Here is an 18619-nt window from a genome sequence, read left to right as displayed (position 1 = left end):
CAAAAAGGTTTCCGAACAAGCCGCAGGGGTTGCGAGTTTTCTGAACACTTCTACTGCTAAGTGGCTGGTTCGGGCTGCTAAATCAATGAGCAAGCGCTATAGCGATAGTTTTGCTGTTTTCACGCTGTGCGAAACTAGGTGGAACTCTATGCAGGCTTGCTTTGCTTCGCTACTTCGTGTACGCGGAGCCTTAGAAGATATGGCCTTCACATATCGGAGCAGCCCGGATCTCACGGACAAAATTCGAGTTTTAGGGGATGCTGAGTTCTGGACAAAGTTGGAGACTGCAGAGAAAATTGTAAGACCACTGTGTACTGCTTCATTTCGTCTCCAAAGGGACGAAAATACCGTAGCCGATGTGGTTATCTCTTTTATGGATATCTATCGTGGGTTTGCGTCGACAGAGTTGGGTGACTCTCTCACAGATTTAGTGGAAGCTCGTTGGAATGCCTGTGAGCAACCCCTCTTTATATTAGGGTACTTACTTCATCCTGAGTATGTCGTAGAAGCCCGAAGTCTACCACCAACTGTGATTACTGAAAAGGACGATGTGTGTCAAATTGCCCAATATTACTTTCGTCGCTTTGTAAATGACGATGACAGTGGGCTACGCGGTGAAATGTTCGCTTGGATTCAGGGAGCTTATACCTCTTCACATTCTACTGACTTCACCAATGATGATGTGTCGACGTTTTGGGAGTACGAGAAAAGTACGAAAAAGAGCTGCAAACTTCCTCTGCTTGCTCTCACAATATTGTCCATTGCCGTTAACACGGCAACATGTGAGCGTTTATTCAGTGAGCTGGCGCTGATCCAGACCCCGAAGCGAAATCGAATGGCAGTTGAAAAAACAATGAAGCACCAGATAATGCGTCAATACGTTCGTGAAAAAAACCGCTGCGAGAAAGCAAAGCTCACAAACTCTAAGAAACCGCTTCAAACGGTTGACCCTCGAGAACGACAGCGCATTGCCACGCCGCTAAACTCTGCTCAGGCGACACCGGCTAACCCGGCACTAGCATTGAATCGAACTGCTCCGCCGACACCTGCCGTAAATCGAACTGCTCCCTCAACACCTGCTGCCACGCGAACGCCTGCTCGTGAACGCCAAGGTGGTAATGAATCTCCTCCTCCACATCATCCAGTCCAAAATCAGTCCCCATCATTGGTACGCGTTTTATTTCCTGGTATACGCGAAGTTGAAGTTAATTCTGGTGGCAGCGTTAGTCAGTGGCCCGTCACAACCCCACTGCGTCATACCTCTGCGTTAACTCGAACTACTTCGCCAGCTCCGCCCGCTAATGCACTCGCAAATGATGACATTCGACAACAAACGGCTCTTTCTCATGATAACACCATCGAAAATTTGGCTGGTGAACTCGATGCAGTTGCTCTTAACAACAGGCAGCTAGACGAGTATCTTGAGCTTCCGACTGGGAGGAGATTGGAGAGTACGGAGACGAAGCCACAGTTGAAATGTGGGAAAGTGTTTTGAATACACCAAGAATCTCCACTTCTTCTAGTAGCATCGTAAATGCTGACCCCAGTACTGAAAGAACCGGGGTGGATGAAAATGCCAGGAATGAAAACGAATATACCGCCACGCCATTTACAACGACAAGGATCGGATCTTATGCAGATCCAATTCCAGCGCCAAGCCGACAGCCTTACCCCCAGAGCAATGGCACAAACTTTCCCCAAGAGAAGAGGCTGACCGGAATTCGGTCCCGAAAGACAAGCCTAGCGTCGCTCGTAGTTGACAACTGAATGCAGAAAACCAAAGTTGTAGATCGTGTGTAAGTTGCCAGTTATCGTGGCGGTGTATCCTCAATACAGCCATTGTCAATGTGTTTGGTAGCCGTCTTGAAGCGTGGGTCTCGCAATGTGTCCGTAACCACAAGAGGTCGTTGGTCTCGCACACGAGTATTCGCAGAAGCCGAAGTCCCGAGGCACTTCTGACTCCTTCACGTTCACAGCACTCTTGAACCACTGACGGTTCTCATCCACCAGGCTCACAACAGCGTATTTGCACGCCAATGTCTGAGCTGCCAAGTCGCACAATGTATCGTAGATGTCCACTTGCTCCCCGATGCTCCCTCCCACATCCTTCTGCCGGGAATCCAGACGTAGTCGATCCATTAGTGCATTGACCATCGTCTTGCTCTCGTCATCTCTAGCTGCCAGTTGCTGCAACCAGTCAATGCCCACAAGATCTGGAACAGTCGACACTTGAGCACCTGGAACAGCTAGCGCGTACTCTTTCACTGCATCTCTGAGTACACTATTATCCACACCTTCAGGCAAGTTAATTGTGTCAGCAGTAGCTCCATTTGCTGCTGCATCACCGCAGCAGCAGCCTTGAGGTTCGCCTCGTCTCGATCAACTGCAGACGACCTGCCATCCATACAGGCTTTGCAGACACGCAGTGTAGTGAGCCCCACCGACTGCAAATCCACACTTTTGTACACTGAACACGCCCGACAGATAATCTCCACACACGCGCGGCAATGATGTTTACGTCGTGTGTTAGTGAAGGTCTTGAGGCACAAATGACAGCGCGCGCGGTCCTTGTCCTTCACCCATGTGGGCACACGACGTCTCGTGAGCTCCTTGGAGATCCGTCGACGACTAATAGCCTTTTCCATCCCGCCGACAGATTGGGCCCAATGCGCTAGCAATGCACGATTCTAACGACGTTTAGTCCTAGCTCCAGGTGGCTGGCGGATACTGCAGACAAAAGTGTTTTCTACGACGCCTTCGTCCACGTGAGGACGGAACAGGAAGCCGCAATTGGACACCGACGCGCGCTCGAGTTTGCTCGAGTCGTAGAGCGACGGACACTCGGCCTGATCGATGTATTCGTACAGCCACACGCCTACAGGCGAGTTCTTGCTGGTATTGGAGGACGATGAGTCATTGAGCGCGTTGTACTGCTTGGGTCCGTCCACCAATTTGGACGAGGTGACACCCATATACTCCAAGAGACACAAGTCGACGCCTACCTGTCCACCCAAACTAGCCACACTCTTCTTGGTCCTCGCAGCCGTCCACTTAATACTGAGCGACTCCGACTCGCTCTGCCCCTTGTGGAAAAGCACCGCCGCGTCCGCAAAGAACTCGCGAAGCTGCAGCTGCATGAGAGAACGGTAGTCCACCGTGATCTCAGCCAGGAAAATGTCCATCACGTCGTCTAGAGAGGCGCGTACGGTAGCTACAGCGCGGATGGAGTACGTGAGGCCGCCCCTCTGGCGGTCTTCGCACAACTGCACCCCTTGCGTTCGTGGATCATTGATCACTCCACGTCGGGCTGACGCACCAGGTCGGGCACGAGGGAGCGGCCCCAGGACAAGAGCTCGGCTTGGTCGGCGTCCGAGAGATCGGGGGCCTTAAAAGAGGCGGCTGCGCAGCGGCAGCGACTGAATCGAATCGGTTAGCACAACCAGCCTCGCTACAGAGTCAACACGGAATGATAAGTGAGATGTCCCCACATAGAGCGTCTTCGCCAGCAGGTTCCAAGTCTGGAGTCTGCTCGGACGCCGCCATAGTCGTTGCCGCCACACGGCAGTCGAGCTGAGATATCGTATTAATTATACGTTTTTGATCCTTTTTTTACATTTTTACAAGGGTTTCCACGTAAATAAAGTGAAAGGCATGTAAAATACCAACTTTGTGTAGCCCTGTGGCTGGACGTGTCGAGCCAAGTTGCCGAGCCAACTTGGCTAGCCACAGGGCTACAGTGCAGTTTGCATAAATCACAAGATTTTTCCTCAGGGTTTTGTATGGTACAACTTCAATCGCTCTGGACAAAGTTTTGCTTAGTAGACAGAGTTTACAGTTTATTTGCAAACTTTTCTCTGAGTTAAGGTTTTTAACCCCTCCAACCCGACGTGCTGCATAATGCAGTTTTATTTCATAAACTGCATTATGCTACATAAGAGCAATTTAGACATGAAATTTGTATTGAGCGTATTTTTACTCGCCAGCGGGTATACAAACTTTAAGATAAGCGCTCTTGGCAAAATAATCCTTTTTCTGCTACATAACCAAAACCCGATCAGTCTTCTGGCAAGAGAAAGTCGCTCATATTTTAAAAAATTGAGACAAACGATTTTGATGCGCATCAGCAAATTTGACAGGTAACGGCTGACAGCCACTCGCCGACGGGGGGATATTTTTTTCATTCGAGATTTTGCGCGCCTAGGACACAAGTGGATACCCAAGATGGTGCGAGCCCGACACAAACAAGTTCGTGACGTCGAGTGACCTTTCCTGGCGGTCGGTGTGGCGTGAGCTAAGAGCCCAAGGCTGGACTAACAAGCGTCCGTCAAGCCGTGGCCTTGACGACAGATATCGCTACGTCCGTCCCGGATGCAACCCCGACGGAGTCGAAGGAGTCGACGTTTTCCTGGGAGAAAAAGCAGTGTTGGAGTATTATGCGAACGGTAAGGTACTTTAGTGATGTTATTATCAATTGGTAACTAACGTTACATGTTTGCGTACACAGAGCTACGTACTCGAGCGCGAACATCCAGTCTACCTACCCGTGGTGATGCTGAGCTAGAGCGCGCTGCTCAAGTCGTTCGCGAAACCTACGGCCACCTATTTGAAGGGACAAGTGGTCACAACGAAGCTGAGAGCGTGCCAATTCCTTCGCAGCCATCCCAAACGCTTTCACCGCCTCGAAGTGCACCTCCTAATGCCCCTGCAAGTGTCCCAACAACCCCACCGTCTAGTCCTGGAGCTGGGCGACGGTCTTCGCGGCCTACGAGGCGCTCATTGGCTGATACTGAGAGTCTTATGGCGGCTACACCTCCGCCACACACGGCACTGATTGCTTCGTCACCCCATGTCAGCGTTGGTAGTCCGGACAACTTCGGCGACGACTCCGAGTTTGAAGCCGGGGAGACTGTGGACGATGTGTCGGTGGAATCGGTCGAGGAAGGAAGCGATTGCCAGCCTGGTACGTTTTATATTATGCTGCATCTTGTGCTGCATATAGTACTGCATCTTGTGGTGCATTTCACTGCTTTGTGTATGGCTCGTTGCTTTATAGATGGTAGTGTTGGAGATGGAGTTGACGATGGAGATGAAGATGGAGGAGTGAGCAGTGAAGTTGTTCATCGCAAAGACGACTCGCTCAATACGGTGTGTGATGGAGACGACGCTGCCGAGTATGCTGCCATGGAATCTGGTGATGCTGCAAAAGACGATTTGGTTATGGATGAAGACAGTGGCGATGATGAAGAATGCGCTGATACGTACATACCACCTGATGAAGACGAATTGGAAGCTTCTGAGACTGAGATTGCCGCTGAAGTTCTGTTCGCGGAGCGATTCCTGGATAGTTTTGGAGGAGAGGACGCAGTGTTAGCTGATAATCTCAAGAACGGTGTTCTACGTGAAATGGCTGCGACTGGTTGGGAAGATGTGGAGGAACCCGATACGTTTGACTACATGAACACGCCGTACGAGCCTGTGGACAACACACGAAGGTACCCTGGGCTACGGCAAGGGTTATCGGGCCCCACAGCTGATGCACTGCGCAATGCTGACTCTCCGCTTGCGCTTTTCTTTTTCTTTCTACCAGTAGTGCTGCGGCAGCACATTGCGGTGTGCTCAAACGAGTATGGGCGTGAAATGGCACCCTTTCGTGTCGTTGAACGGTACAAACGGTACCGTAGCAAGTGCCGGCTCAATCCTCAACTACCAAAGAAGACCAAGCGAGACATCCAGACAGAGCTAGAGGGCGCGAAACCGATACAACCTCACGAGCTTTGTCGCTTTATCGGCCTCCTAATTGCACGCACGATTGCCCCCAACCGCGAAAAACTTGCAAACCATTGGAAAACTACGGATGAAGGCGGTATTCCACGTGGCGCGTTCGGGTCCGTGCTGCGTCGCGATAGATTTATGGAGATTTCTCGAAACCTACATTTCAATCCAAACTCTGATACAAGGGCGGTCACAGATAGAGCATGGAAGATTCGCAAAGTTGTGGAAGTTCTACAAAGGACATTTGAGCGAGGGTATGTGGCTCCAGCACACTTGGCTTTTGATAAAGCGGTGCTTCCTAGCCGCTCGTCGTTCAACAAGATGCGTGTCTACATGAAAGCCAACCCCACAAGTGGGGCACGAAGCTCTTTATGTTGTGCAGTGCGGTGACCGCCTACTGCATCAGGTATTTTTTTTGGCTCTAAGTTTTTCTTATGCTGAATAATGCAGACTAAAGCTGGATATTTTGCTATGTGTATGCTGCATTTATGCAGGTTCGAGGTTTACTGTGGTAAGAAACAGCACTCCAGTGACGCACACAAGATAGATATGAAGTCAGGGCCTGCTGCAGTAGTCCGCAATCTTCTCGCTGTGTTTGGGCCAGATTTCTCGGATGAATGGGATGAGACTTGTTGTAGTGGATCGGTTCTATACGTCGGTGGCATTGGCAATTCAATTGCTGCTCATGGGATTCTACTGTGTTGGGACTATTATGACGATTCGATTGGGCTATTGCAAAGGAGTCGTTGAAAAAAAAAGTCTAGACCTGCTACTATTGCTCGCGGATCTTTCAAAGTTTCAAGATCAAAGTTAGTGCCAAACATGACTGCTGTTAGCTGGTGGGACGCGCGGCCGGTTCACTTCCTGTGCACTGGAGGGAGACTTGAGATGGATCGTGTTGCTCGCCAAGAATTCGCAGATAAAGTCGAAGTTCCTTGCCCACGCGTCGTGAAGGACTACCACGCCTTCATGGGGGGGCGTGGATGTCCACGACCTGCTACGTTTGCAGCGGTACTCTATTCAGCGGGCCGTGCGGTTAGAAAAATACTACAAGTCGCTGGTGCTGGGATTAATTGACTTAGCAATCGTGAATGGCTACATAGTCCACAAAGCCTACTATAAGCAGAAGTCGTCTCGCCCATTGACGCATGTGATGTACATATAGAAGCTGCATTTGCAGCTGTCACAGCTGCACGCGTCCGACATGTATGAAGGCAACACGTTTGGTACACACGAACCCTCACAAGGCGCTTCCGTTCCAGGATCTGGAGGTCTGCAAACTACTCACGCTGTCCGCCAGCTTGATGAGTGGCGCAATACGACGACGCAGCCGAAGCGCCGACAGCGCGCGTGCAAAGTCTGCTCGCTTCTCCGTGTTGCGGACAAACGCGCGACAACAACATCGTTCTTTTGTCAAGAATGCAGCAGCACGGGGCCAATGTTCCTGTGCATGAAGCCGCGCCGACAGATACGCGGAGTAGCTATGACATACTGGGATATCTAACACCGAGAGTGGATGAACGGCAAGTTGGTTCCGGTCGACACTGGTAGAAATATCAGAGTGCGTCGAGCTGCAGACACGTCGACTGGAGCTCCGTCAACGCCTGGAACGCCTGTCACGCCTCTCACACCACTGAATCCGGCTAGTAGAGGAAAGCGACGTAGAACGGACAATTATCTGGTAAACTGCATTGTTGTGCTTCGTGTAACTTAAATAAAAAGCTTTGAACAGAATATATGCAGTCTAAGAAATCAGGATAATTGCTTGCGCGAACGTCCCTCACAAGGTCCTGCTTGCTCATCTGACACTGTGCCTAATCATCTGACTCTTTTGTCAGCTGATCTTTTCACTTGATTTGAGTATACGTACCTCGAGCTGCCAGCACCGCATCATCTGATGGCGTTACTTTCTGTGGGTGACCCCCCATCGGACACTATGACACTTTGATGGGAGGTTTTCACATCAAAATTTCTAAAAATGAAAACTCTACCAAATGCACAGACCGATGCGGATGGCTCGTATCTGTACAGCGACTGTCTATTACCAGTCCTGTAATGCTGCATTATGCAGACTGTTCAGGTCAATTCAGCTCCCAATATACACCTTATGCACAGTTTAGTCTGGTCTATACCCATTCACGACTGACTTTACCCCGTTTCCCGCCAGTGGCCCAACCCTTTATATACAAACATCAAATCATGGTAAGTTGCTTATGCAATTTAGAAAAAACAAAAATCGCTCCGGGTTGGAGGGGTTCAAGTTTAGCGAGTTTAGACCCCTAAACCCTAACAGCTCTACTGACAAGTTGGCACACATACTCTACAGAAGCAAACCGTTCTATCCTTGTCCCGATGAGCTTCCATCGTTTCGTTCAAATAAAGTTATGGACCCTGATGTAATGTTTTAGTATCACATCATTGTGCCTACCCGTTTAGGCTGCAAAATTGCTATCTGTTCGAGTCTCCCGCCCATTGCACTCACTTCACAAGATCAATAGCAGGACAGAGGAAGCAGAGAAGAGACGTCGCTAGCGCCTGTGGTGGCAAATGAAGAGCCCCCACTGCCAAATGTGTGTATTTATGGACAAGGAGGGTGGAGGGGGGGGGGTGGCGCATGCACAGGTGAGCCGGCAGGGCATCGGGGTCTTTGCTGCGTCGATTCTAACAATTTCTATTGGCATCGGAAGGTGTGTTGGTACGCTCTGGAATGCACGAGATAGCTTAATAAAAAAAGAGAAGGCCTGGCGAATAGCAGTATTAGCGCTTAGACGCCGTCCCATTATGAAGTCGTTGCCCATGCGAGAGTGAAGGCGCGGAGGACCTGCCAGACTTGTGATTTGGCGTCGTATGGGAGCGTGAGACCTCCTTGCACATAGCGTCTTCCTGGGGCTGGGAAGCACGTGGAAGCATATATAGAAGCTGGACGTCCCTGCGGCATTCGTGTATATGTGTGTTGACATTTGTCAGCTTCGTAATCTGGCGTGCCTCAAGAACTAACAGCTAAAACGGCGGAGAAAGAAACGCCAGCAGCTACGTGGAACGAGCACACTCGCAGTCTAAACGAAGTACAATCATGACGTGTTGTAGTGTGTACGTGTAGTACATTCGTACAGTGCGCGCACAGTATGATGATGTGTTGGAAAGTATACTATTAACGATATAGATAGCTTAAAAATTAAATTTTTAAGCTGCATATTTCAAATGTCCCCGGGTTAATTATGCTGGGCCAGCACAGCATTGCTGGCTCGAAGATTTGATTACATAAAACAGAGTGATTTATCGAATGAATTTGCAACAACGATAAACCAGTGTATCAAATTGAAAAAAAAAAATAAAAAAAACCACACGTATGCATTTAAGTCCTGGCTTCTTATCAAAGTTTAATTCAGCCTGGATTGTTATACGTTTCGTAGTGGCAATTAGCGTCGTTAGCCACTTCTTATCGCTGTCAAAGCCTTTTACGGCATGCAAAACAACATGCAACAGCATGGCTACAAGAAAACGTTTTAGTATTACGTAGCAGCAATATATATCATTGGATCTGCTGGTAATTACGGGCACATTTAAATTCCTTAGTGGGGAATCTCTTCTTGTGCTTTGCTTCAACTGGGTATGATTTACCGTAGCGTGCATGATAGCGAACACATCTAGGGTTGTAAGACTGCACGAACAAGTCAGGCGTCATTCTTCAATCTCATTCCACAATTTGCCTTGCATCGCAATAGTCTTGGCTCGCGACGAAATAACAACCAGAAATCCCGAATGCGTCTGTCCTTCATCATCGTTGCCGTCTCCCTTCTTGCAGGCGGTAGCGGAGCAGCTGGGGCCGCCTACCCTGCGTCGGATGTCTTGACATCGCGAGGTACAAACGAAGGCGCAAGAACCGGCAAGAGATCGTTGCGCTACGACAGTAATGTGGAGCGCACTGGCGAGGAGGACGATGAAATAAAGTTCCTCCCAGATGCGGAGAAACTTGCTCAGCTCGCGAAACTAGCCCATACGAACAAGGCTGATTCTCTTGGGACATCACTGAAGAATTTTTTAAGCAACTAGATAAAGCTAACGTCAACCCGTCCAACATTCATAAGCACGGCTTATCAGGCGCAGAATACGATAAACTCCGTAAACGGTCCGGAGCGTGGTACAGACCTTGAGTAGTGCGCTCGTGTTCGGCTACAATTCGTGAGTGCACAACCGCGTTCTGCCAGTTTGTAACCATCGAATAGAAGCACATCACCTAGAAAAAAACAATTGGGGCTTCACCGTACCATCATCATGTTTTTATGTACTTTTGATCAACTTGATACTTCTAAGATCTTATGTGTTTTTTTTACTATAGCGGCACATCGTTTGCAGGCCACCAGGAGTGGTTTCATGTGGGTGTTTGCTTTAATGCACGTCGTGAATAGAAACGTTACTAGCTGCAAGGCTCGCCTTGCCGTAATACTAAAGTAGTACTATAATGTAGTACCTCCGTGCGGAAAATAATGCACTTCCAAAAGCATTTTGGGAAGCGCTACGCCTCGTTCTTATTCGGGCCATAAGGTTTGCGCAGGGCTATTGTCCTTGAGAGTAGTCGGGTGATGTTGGTCTGCTACGGAGTGCGTAACAGACAAAAATACGTTTAGACTGCGAGTGTGCTTGTTCCACGTAGCTGCTGACGTTCTTGCTCCGCCGTTTTAGCTAGTTCTTGAGGCTTACTTCTGGGCGTCGGATTTCGACGCCGACAAATGCCAACACACATATGCACGAATGCCGCAGGGACGTCCAGCTTCTATATATGCTTCCACTTGCTTCCCAGCGCAGCAGGGCGTTATGCGCAAGGCGGTCTCACGCTCCCACACGACGCTAAATCACAAGACTGGCAGGTCCTCCGCACCTTCACTCTCGCATTGGGCAACGACTTCATAATGGGACGACGTCTAAGCGCTAATCCTGCTATTCGCCAGGCCTTCTCTTTTTTTATTAATCTATCTCACACACCTTCCGCTGCCAATAGAAATTGTTAGAATCGACGCAGCAAAGACCCCGATGCCCTGCCGGCTCACCTGTGCATGCGCCACCCCCCCCCTCCACCCTCCTTGTCCATAAATACACACATTTGGCAGTGGGGGCTCTTCATTTGCCACCACAGGCGCTAGCGACGTCTCTTCTTTGCTTCCTCTGTCCTGCTATTGATCTTGTGAAGTGAGTGCAATGGGCGGGAGATTCGAACAGATAACAATTTTGCAGCCTAAACGTAGGCACAATGATGTGATACTAAGACATTACATCAGGGTCCATAACTTTATTTGAACAAAACGATGGAAGCTCATCGGGACAAGGATAGAACGGTTTGCTTCTGTAGACCAACTTGTCAGTAGAGCTGTTAGCGTTTAGGGGTCTAAACTCGCTAAACTTTAAAAACCTTAACTCAGAGAAAAGTTTGCAAATAAACTGTAAACTCTGTTTACTAAGCAAAACTTTGTCCAGAGCGCTTGAAGTTGTACCATACAAAACCCTGAGGAAAAATCTTGTGATTTATGTAGTCCGTCAGTCTCCAATTCGCTTCACACACCAATGTCTTCCCATGCCCCTGGCAAGCGTGGCCATCACGCTCAAACTCCTGATGTCATCCACGAGCGATTAAACGCTGTGTCGGAGCCGCATGCTAGTGGTGGTCGTGCCCCTAGCAGATCTGGCCAGATGACGCCATCGACACCTGCCCAAACATCAGCCAATCACCAGCCTAACAGCTCAAGGACCAGACAGCTATCGTATCGTCAGCGGAAGCAGCCACGGCATTATAGTCTCTCGCCACAGGCACCCTTAACGGGTCAGCGCGAGCAACGGAGAACCAGTCATTCGAGCACGAAGAAACGTCGATCAACTGTGGCATCAACTCCACGACATGGTAGCGGGTGTCGCCATCGTCAAGATCGGACTTCCCTGCTCCAAACAGATCATCCCAATTATTTTGTCTCCACCGTATCTTTTTGTTACGAAGCGCCAACCCAGGCCAGATCTATGGCAGTTCGTCAAGCTCTCAGCCAAACAGGAATTCTTGCATTTGGCTCCAAATTAAAAAAAAATCGACATGCGGAATATGCGTTTTGTCTAAGATGCAGCATTTGGATCGATTTCAAAACCTCAGCTCACCAAGTTCTCCCGCACATTCAAAATTTCACGCTGCGCAATTAAAACAGGGCAGCAGTGCGGGTGGACGTAATCGCAATGATGACTTCGAACAAGCTGCTACAGGACTATTAATACGTGATATCACCGACGAAGAACAAGAACACGTAAACAAGCAGCTGGCACGATGGGTTGCATTTCCGCCCTATTATCATCATTGAAGACGATAGTTTTCTCCAGTTTGTCAGATACATTACTGAAGAGCTTGGCCACGTAAATGTACCGAAACCCAAGCGTTTCCAGCTTCGCCGGGCAATTGTCACTTTTGCTTCTGAGTTGAGAGAGTTTGTGAAGCGTGGAATTGCAAAATCCTGCGAGTACTTGTCGATGACTGCCGATATTTGGACCGCTCGAAATGGACGCAGCTACATCGCTTTCACCATCCATTGTGTGGATGAGGATTTCAATCCTAAGAATTGGACTCTTGAGGTAAAAGCAATCCCGACGCCGAACGTCTGGAACCAATCCATCAGGCCTTGGTCCAAAACGTCCGACGTCGCTTAAGGGCAGGCGATCAACACCACGAATCCGCGCATTCCATCCTTCAGAACCAGGACATATTAGTTACCATCGGTGCCTTCAACCATCGTCTGATAGTCGAAGTAAATGAGCTCGTTAGGCTTCGTAGCCTTCAGCGTCTTTCCAAACGGCCGAGGAATATGGCCACTTGCTGCTGACATACAGTGAAGACACCCCCTCGTAAACGTGGAAACGTCCCATAAATGTCCAGAAAAGCACAGTCTCGAGAGCTTGCGCGGTTGAATGGGCACCTCTGTGGCCGCTAGCACCTGCGTGTGCTATCACGCATAGACGCTGTTGCAGGTCGCCCGCGTCGAGCGGGATCCACACTTGACCGGACGGCATCAGCATAAGGCCACGTTCATCACTCCACACAACACCTTGTAGGGCGTCGCCAGCATCACGCGCTGCCCGCTGCAGTGTCCGTTGCTCGGCCTCAGTGGGCCAGAAAACCCAGGCTCTTCAAGTGGTGACACGCGTTGCCAACCGCTAGACGGGCTACTCGCGCAACTGCGCCGTCCTCGATACGCTCCTTATCAGCGCCCCAATTGCTTAACAGATTGCCCCACACGCTAACGTCACTAGGTACATGCTCGATCATGTACCAAAACGCAAGTAGAGAAAGCACCCAGCGCTGCAACTTGTCAGCTTAAAACTTCGCCATGGCTCCATCAGTAATGTACGGATTGAATATGTACCCAAAATGCTCTGTGAACAGTCGAATCCTTTTGGTCTAAGCAGCAGATAGTCAAGACGACGTGTAGCTCCTACGATGACAAAGGCTTCTTTCTCAATCGTAGGCCAAAGTGCTGACGCTCCAGCGCATCGACCACTCAGAAACGCCAACGAGTGATGATGCTGATCCGGCAGTGGTAGCGAGACTTCGTCTGGCTCCAGCAGCGTCACAACAGCACCCCCAAAAATCCTGACTCACGTCACAACTCCGCCGTTGGTTACGGGTGGGCCAGCGACACCATCTTCAACATGACTCAACGAACGTCTTCGAAACTGGCGAGAGTCCTGCTCTCGTTTCCGAACGATCCTTCGAGATGATGGCCACCTGCTTTTATGTTTCTTAAACACCAGTCCGTGCTTGATCAGATCTCCAGTGTGACGGTCCAAAAACGCGCGATCATTAGGGAAGTAGTGACGTGGCTGCACCCTCACTGGGGTTGCGTCGGACTTCAGCCGGACCTTCATCGTCTCAGCTCGCACCGGCGGGTCATTACCGAATTCCACTCGAAAAATACATTATCATGTGCAAAATCGCCCATAGCCTTATTCGACCCTCCGGTGTTAATCCCATCTTTGTGGCCACCTCGACTTTCTTCTCCAAGTACATTATGACCTCAGATGTGGCCGTCGGGCGTAGTGTAGGTAGTGCGGTCCTCGTCTCACGAAGACCAATGTCATCTGTTTGCTCTTCCGTCACTTTTCCTCGCTGTCGGTAACTACTCGCATACGATACATACGGTGCAGAGTAGTCGGAGTGACATCGTCTTCACAGACTTCGGACTCCACCTCGCCAACTTCCCACTCTGGACGTGTATCGCGCGCTTCTTTCAACAGTTTGTCCATCGAGTACCCCAACAATTTCATGATTGGGCGGCCGACAGTCAACTCTGTCGACGCATTATCCTCGTCGACGTAACATGTCAAGTTTCGTAGCATCAATGGACCACCGGAAGTCGTGAGTACGACCTCCCGGAACGTTGCCTTGTGGTGTACGTCCATCTCGTGTCCATCGACCGTAATAATAATAGCAACAAGCTGTCCGATGCTTTGAGATAAAGCAAGGGTAGCGGGACGGTGTCAGGGCGACTGGCCGACGTGAAGGACTTCACTGTCACCAACGCCCAAGTGGGTCTGGCCGTCAAATTTGAAGACTTTGACAGCCTCGAACAGTTTCCTGTTCTCGACATGGATCCCTACGATTTGATCCTGGGCATGCCCTGGCTCGAAAAACACGACTCATGTATCAACTGGCGAGGCATATCAATCGGTGCCAGATGCCCTGCGATGTCCGCCAGAGCATTGGGGTGGTCATGCTACCACCTCTGACAGGGCCCGGTGCGCCCGGAAGGGCGGCTAGCGTACCAAAGCATGTGGCAAATAATTGGGAGTCGTCGACGTAAATGACGACTCCGAGGACGCGTCGATGGTGGCGGCGCCGGCCAAGTGAAAACCTTAGGTCCACAAGCGGGTAACGTTGTCCCGCAGACAGCTGCGGCTGTCATGAACGCTGGTAATAGCGTGTGCCACGTGGGTAATAGAGTTCCACACACGGTCGCCCAGACCTTAACTGAAGAGGAAGACGTTGGATACGTTTCCTGTGTGGGTAACATAGTACCATACGAGGGTTCTAGTGCCTCGGATGTCGGTGCAACGAAATTCCCAGACGTGGGTAGCGAAGTTCCACGACACGATCGCCGCCGCAGACGACGACGTCTCCGCCGAGAGTCGGATCGGAACCTCGTTCCGATCGACGTCGATTCAAGCGACTCGGGGTCCAGAGCCCGGGCTCCTCCGACACGGCAGATGGATGAGTGTTATCGCATCTTCGATGACAAGACCGGTTTACCCGCCAAGGCATCTGGTTTTGTCGTGGAACCATTGCCAGAGAGCGCAAAGATTCTAAACCTCGTGGAAATGACGGTTGAGCCTTTCCTGGTCAACCGCAAGGATGGGAGGCTGACGATATGGTGCTCATAAGACCTGAGGCCACTCGGGAGGAGTTGCACCCCTCCTCTGTCTTGGACGAGGGCGTCCTGGATGAGCTGAGCAAGCTGCGGCAGACTTGCTTGGGTTCTGAGATCCTTAAGAACCCCAAGGATCCGGTGTATCCTTTGGTGACGGAGTATGCGGACGTGGTGAACAAACACCCACCGACCCAACTCTCACCGGATCGAGTCGTACGGCATGAGATCGATCCCGTGCCTGGCACAAAGTACTGTGTCACGAGACAATGACCTCTTTCCCGCGAACAGTGCGAGGTCATCGATGCATTCTTCGCTGCGAATGCGAATGCAGGCATGGTGCGGGAGTTGAAGTTCCCGCACTCGACGCCAGCTTTCTGCGTTCAAAAGCCGAACGGAAAGTGGCGTCTAGTACACGCTTATAACAAGCTGAACAACGCGGCGGCGCTGGACCAGACCAATCTCACGAAAGGATGTGTTGTTGAACAACATGGCCGAAAGCGTACTGTACAGTGCGCTAAATTTGGTAGACGGAAGCTACCAGATACTGATTAGCGAGAGCGACATCCTGCTCACCGAAGTGAGCACTCCAAGTGGCATGCTGTGGGAGTGGCTCGTCATGCCACAGGGCTTGTCTAACGCTCCGGCGACATTCTACCGCCTGGTGGTCCAGCTGTTCCGGCAATTGCACGCCTTCGTACAAACGTACTTCGACGACATCTTCGTCCATATACGTACGGAGGGAGGTAAGACGGATATGAAGGTGCACTTGGGGCACCTCCGCCGAGGGTTGGACGTGATACAAGCGAACAAGCGCTAAGTTAACATCGACAAGTGCGTCTTCGAGTCACCATAGATCAAGGTTTTAGGCTGCATCGTAAGAAACGTGGGCGTTCGGGCTGACCCAGCCAAGGTCGAGACCATTACCTCATGGCCAACGCCCTGGTCCCAGAAGGATCTTCAAACGTGGTCGGGCTTGACCAACTACCTTCACAAGAACAACGTAGAGTACGCGGGCTTCGCTAAGCCCTTGTCGAGTCTCCTTCAAAAGGACGCCGACTTGCGCTGGAGGCAAGAGCACCAGGATACTATTGACAGCATTAAGGCCAGTCTCCAAGAAGCCCCTGTCACGGCCCTGCCGGACGAGACGAAGCCATTCAGCGTCGTCTGCGATGTCTCCGACTATGCCATCTGTTGTGCATTGCTGTAGCCCTACACGGCAGGACATGAACGAGTCATCTTGTTCCCGTCCAGGCAGCTCAAAGCCGTCGAGCGGAGCTACACTGTCCACGCCAAGGTGTTCCTGGCAATGGAGAATGCCCAAGGTTCGGGTTATCTTCTGGGCTCTCGGCCCTTTGTGATCTACACAGACCACGCATTCTTGAGGATGGCAACGAATTTGCCTCACCTCTCCCAACGGAAAGCGAGGTGGCTGTCCTTCTTCGCGGAATACACCTTCCAGGTTGAGTACAAGCCGGGCAAGCTCAACGCGCTCGCGAAAGTCCTCTCTCGGCGTCCAGACTACGAGTTGGCCCATATCCAGGGACGGAACCAGCACTAAATTCTGGGGGGGCGAAAAAAAAAACGAAATTTTTGGCTTCAATTATCACAGCGTAAACCTTCGCTCTGTCATCCTACTAAACGCGTCAATAATTTCTTCTTTGTCGATGGAATTGATGAGGTCTTGCTCAATGGCTAAGGAAAACAGTTCATAAAGCATATCGTGAGCAAGTGTAGTTCTTAGACGTGTTTTTACGCTTTTTATCACTGAAAAAGACCGCTCAGTGCCCGCGTGTGACACAGGTAGAGCCCACACTAGACATATAAGTCTGTAAGGTGCTGGGAAGATTGCATGTATGTCGAACTCAGCCATTGCGACGCTTAGATCTTCAGTCCTATTCAAGTAAGTCAATCGGCTATCTTTTTTTTCAAGTTGTCCGAATCGCTTAGCCTCCGACCTCAAAGTTTCCAATTGGTTTGATAAATCATGATAGTAGTACTCTTTAGCAGTTTGAGTAATGTCATCTTCCTTTCAACACTTGAAAGAGTATTTAATGATTATACTACCACACAATTCCATCAATTGAATCATACTTTTACCGAAACGTGACTGCAGCTATTGAATCATATTGGTTAGAATGGCTTCATAGACATCCTTGTGATAATGGCTCTTTTGAGTAACGCTTAATTGAGTGGGTATGTCAGCTCCAGGTACACCAGGACGTCCTTTGTCACGGTATCGTCCTCGCCGCCTCGCCCACTGTGCGTGTTTATCAGGTACTAAAGCTTTTTTTCACCTTCGGAGACAACATATCTCTGCTCTTTCTCAAATCGCATTAAATTTGGCTGGATCGTCGTCATGAAGAGCGTTATCACGCATTTCAATGAACTCAAGAGTAATTTACTCCAATAGTCTCTGAAAAATCTGAAGGGGCCGTCTTGTACGAAGATCCGCCCCTGTCGATTTCACGCGGGTGGCAACGGAGCTGTACGATCGGATACGCGTGGCGTATCAGGACGATGAGGCTGTCGTGTCTAATATCAAGTTCCTCGGAGTAGGGACGAACGCGAAGTACGACTGGCTTTCGTCGCGACAGCGTTCCCGGCTCCACCGGAATGAGTATGAGCTGAAGGGTAGCCTCGTCTATTACCGGGTGGGGCCCACTGATCCTCCACGGGTGGTCGTACCCAACGACGAGGATCTGAAGTTTGACATCCTCGTGGAGGCGCACGACGCACCCTCCAGCGGCCACTTGGGTCGCGAGAAGACCATCTTGTCGGTCTCTCAGGCCTTCTGGTGGACCCACATGTACAAGTGGGTCGCACGATACGTGAAGACATGAGAAACTTGTCAGCGGGTCACACCCGCAGGGCACGATTCGGCTCCATTACAGAGTCTACCCGCTCCGACTGACTGATAGAAGCCAATGAGGCTCGATTTTATCTTTGTGTTTCCCATCGACGAGCACGGCAACACCGGGATTTTGGTGCTTGTGTGTCGGCTGAGCAAGATGATACATCTTGCCCTAGTACCCGTTACTATCACAGGCGAACAAGCGACGAGGTTGTATGTCGATGGCGTGTTCGGCTATCGCGGTCTCTCGGAAGCGATTGTCTTGGACCGAGACCCGCGGTTCGCGGCCGTGTTTTGGAAAACGCCGTTCCCTTTACTGGGAACGCGTCTGCGGATGTCCACTGCGGACTTGGACGGCTCCTGATAGACACCGTGTTCCACGTAGCTGCTGGTGCTCGTGCTCCGCCATTCTAGCTGTTAGCTCTGGAGGCTTACATTTGGACGTCCGATTACGACGCCGACAAATGTCAACACACACATGCACGAATGCCGCAGGGACGCCCAGCTTCTATATATGCTTCCACTTGCTTCCCCGCGCCAGCAAGGCGCTATGCGCAAGGCGGTCTCACGCTCCCACACGACGCTAAATCACAAGACTGGCAGG

The 18619-nt window shown here is 50.5% G+C and overlaps 4 protein-coding genes across 4 annotated transcripts; 1 reads left to right on the top strand and 3 right to left on the bottom strand.

Annotated features, from left to right (window-relative positions):
• Positions 1-1842: 1842 nt before the first annotated feature.
• PITG_11511 (uncharacterized protein) lies at positions 1843-2401 on the bottom strand (the record flags this gene model as incomplete). Its single annotated transcript, XM_002901032.1, has 2 exons — positions 1843-2281; positions 2346-2401. The coding sequence occupies 2 exons, from the start codon at positions 2399-2401 to the stop codon at positions 1843-1845; spliced, it is 495 nt and encodes a 164-aa protein (XP_002901078.1).
• Positions 2402-2687: 286 nt separating this feature from the next.
• Positions 2688-3543, bottom strand: PITG_11510 (uncharacterized protein; the record flags this gene model as incomplete). Its single annotated transcript, XM_002901031.1, has 3 exons — positions 2688-3263; positions 3317-3399; positions 3489-3543. 3 exons carry the CDS (start codon positions 3541-3543, stop codon positions 2688-2690), a joined length of 714 nt encoding a protein of 237 aa, XP_002901077.1.
• Positions 3544-9534: 5991 nt separating this feature from the next.
• On the top strand, positions 9535-9825 carry PITG_11507 (secreted RxLR effector peptide protein, putative; the record flags this gene model as incomplete). The annotated part of the gene is made up of 1 exon (XM_002901030.1): positions 9535-9825. One exon carries the CDS (start codon positions 9535-9537, stop codon positions 9823-9825), a length of 291 nt encoding a protein of 96 aa, XP_002901076.1.
• Positions 9826-12665: 2840 nt separating this feature from the next.
• Positions 12666-13140, bottom strand: PITG_11506 (uncharacterized protein; the record flags this gene model as incomplete). The annotated part of the gene is made up of 1 exon (XM_002901029.1): positions 12666-13140. The coding sequence occupies one exon, from the start codon at positions 13064-13066 to the stop codon at positions 12902-12904; it is 165 nt and encodes a 54-aa protein (XP_002901075.1).
• Positions 13141-18619: the final 5479 nt, after the last annotated feature.

The sequence above is a fragment of the Phytophthora infestans genome, genomic scaffold (assembly GCF_000142945.1).
Source record: "Phytophthora infestans T30-4 supercont1.23 genomic scaffold, whole genome shotgun sequence".
Taxonomy (NCBI): Eukaryota; Oomycota; class Peronosporomycetes; order Peronosporales; family Peronosporaceae; genus Phytophthora; species Phytophthora infestans.
The sequence above is the reverse complement of the archived record's forward strand: the minus strand, read 5'-3'. Positions and strand labels throughout refer to the sequence as shown.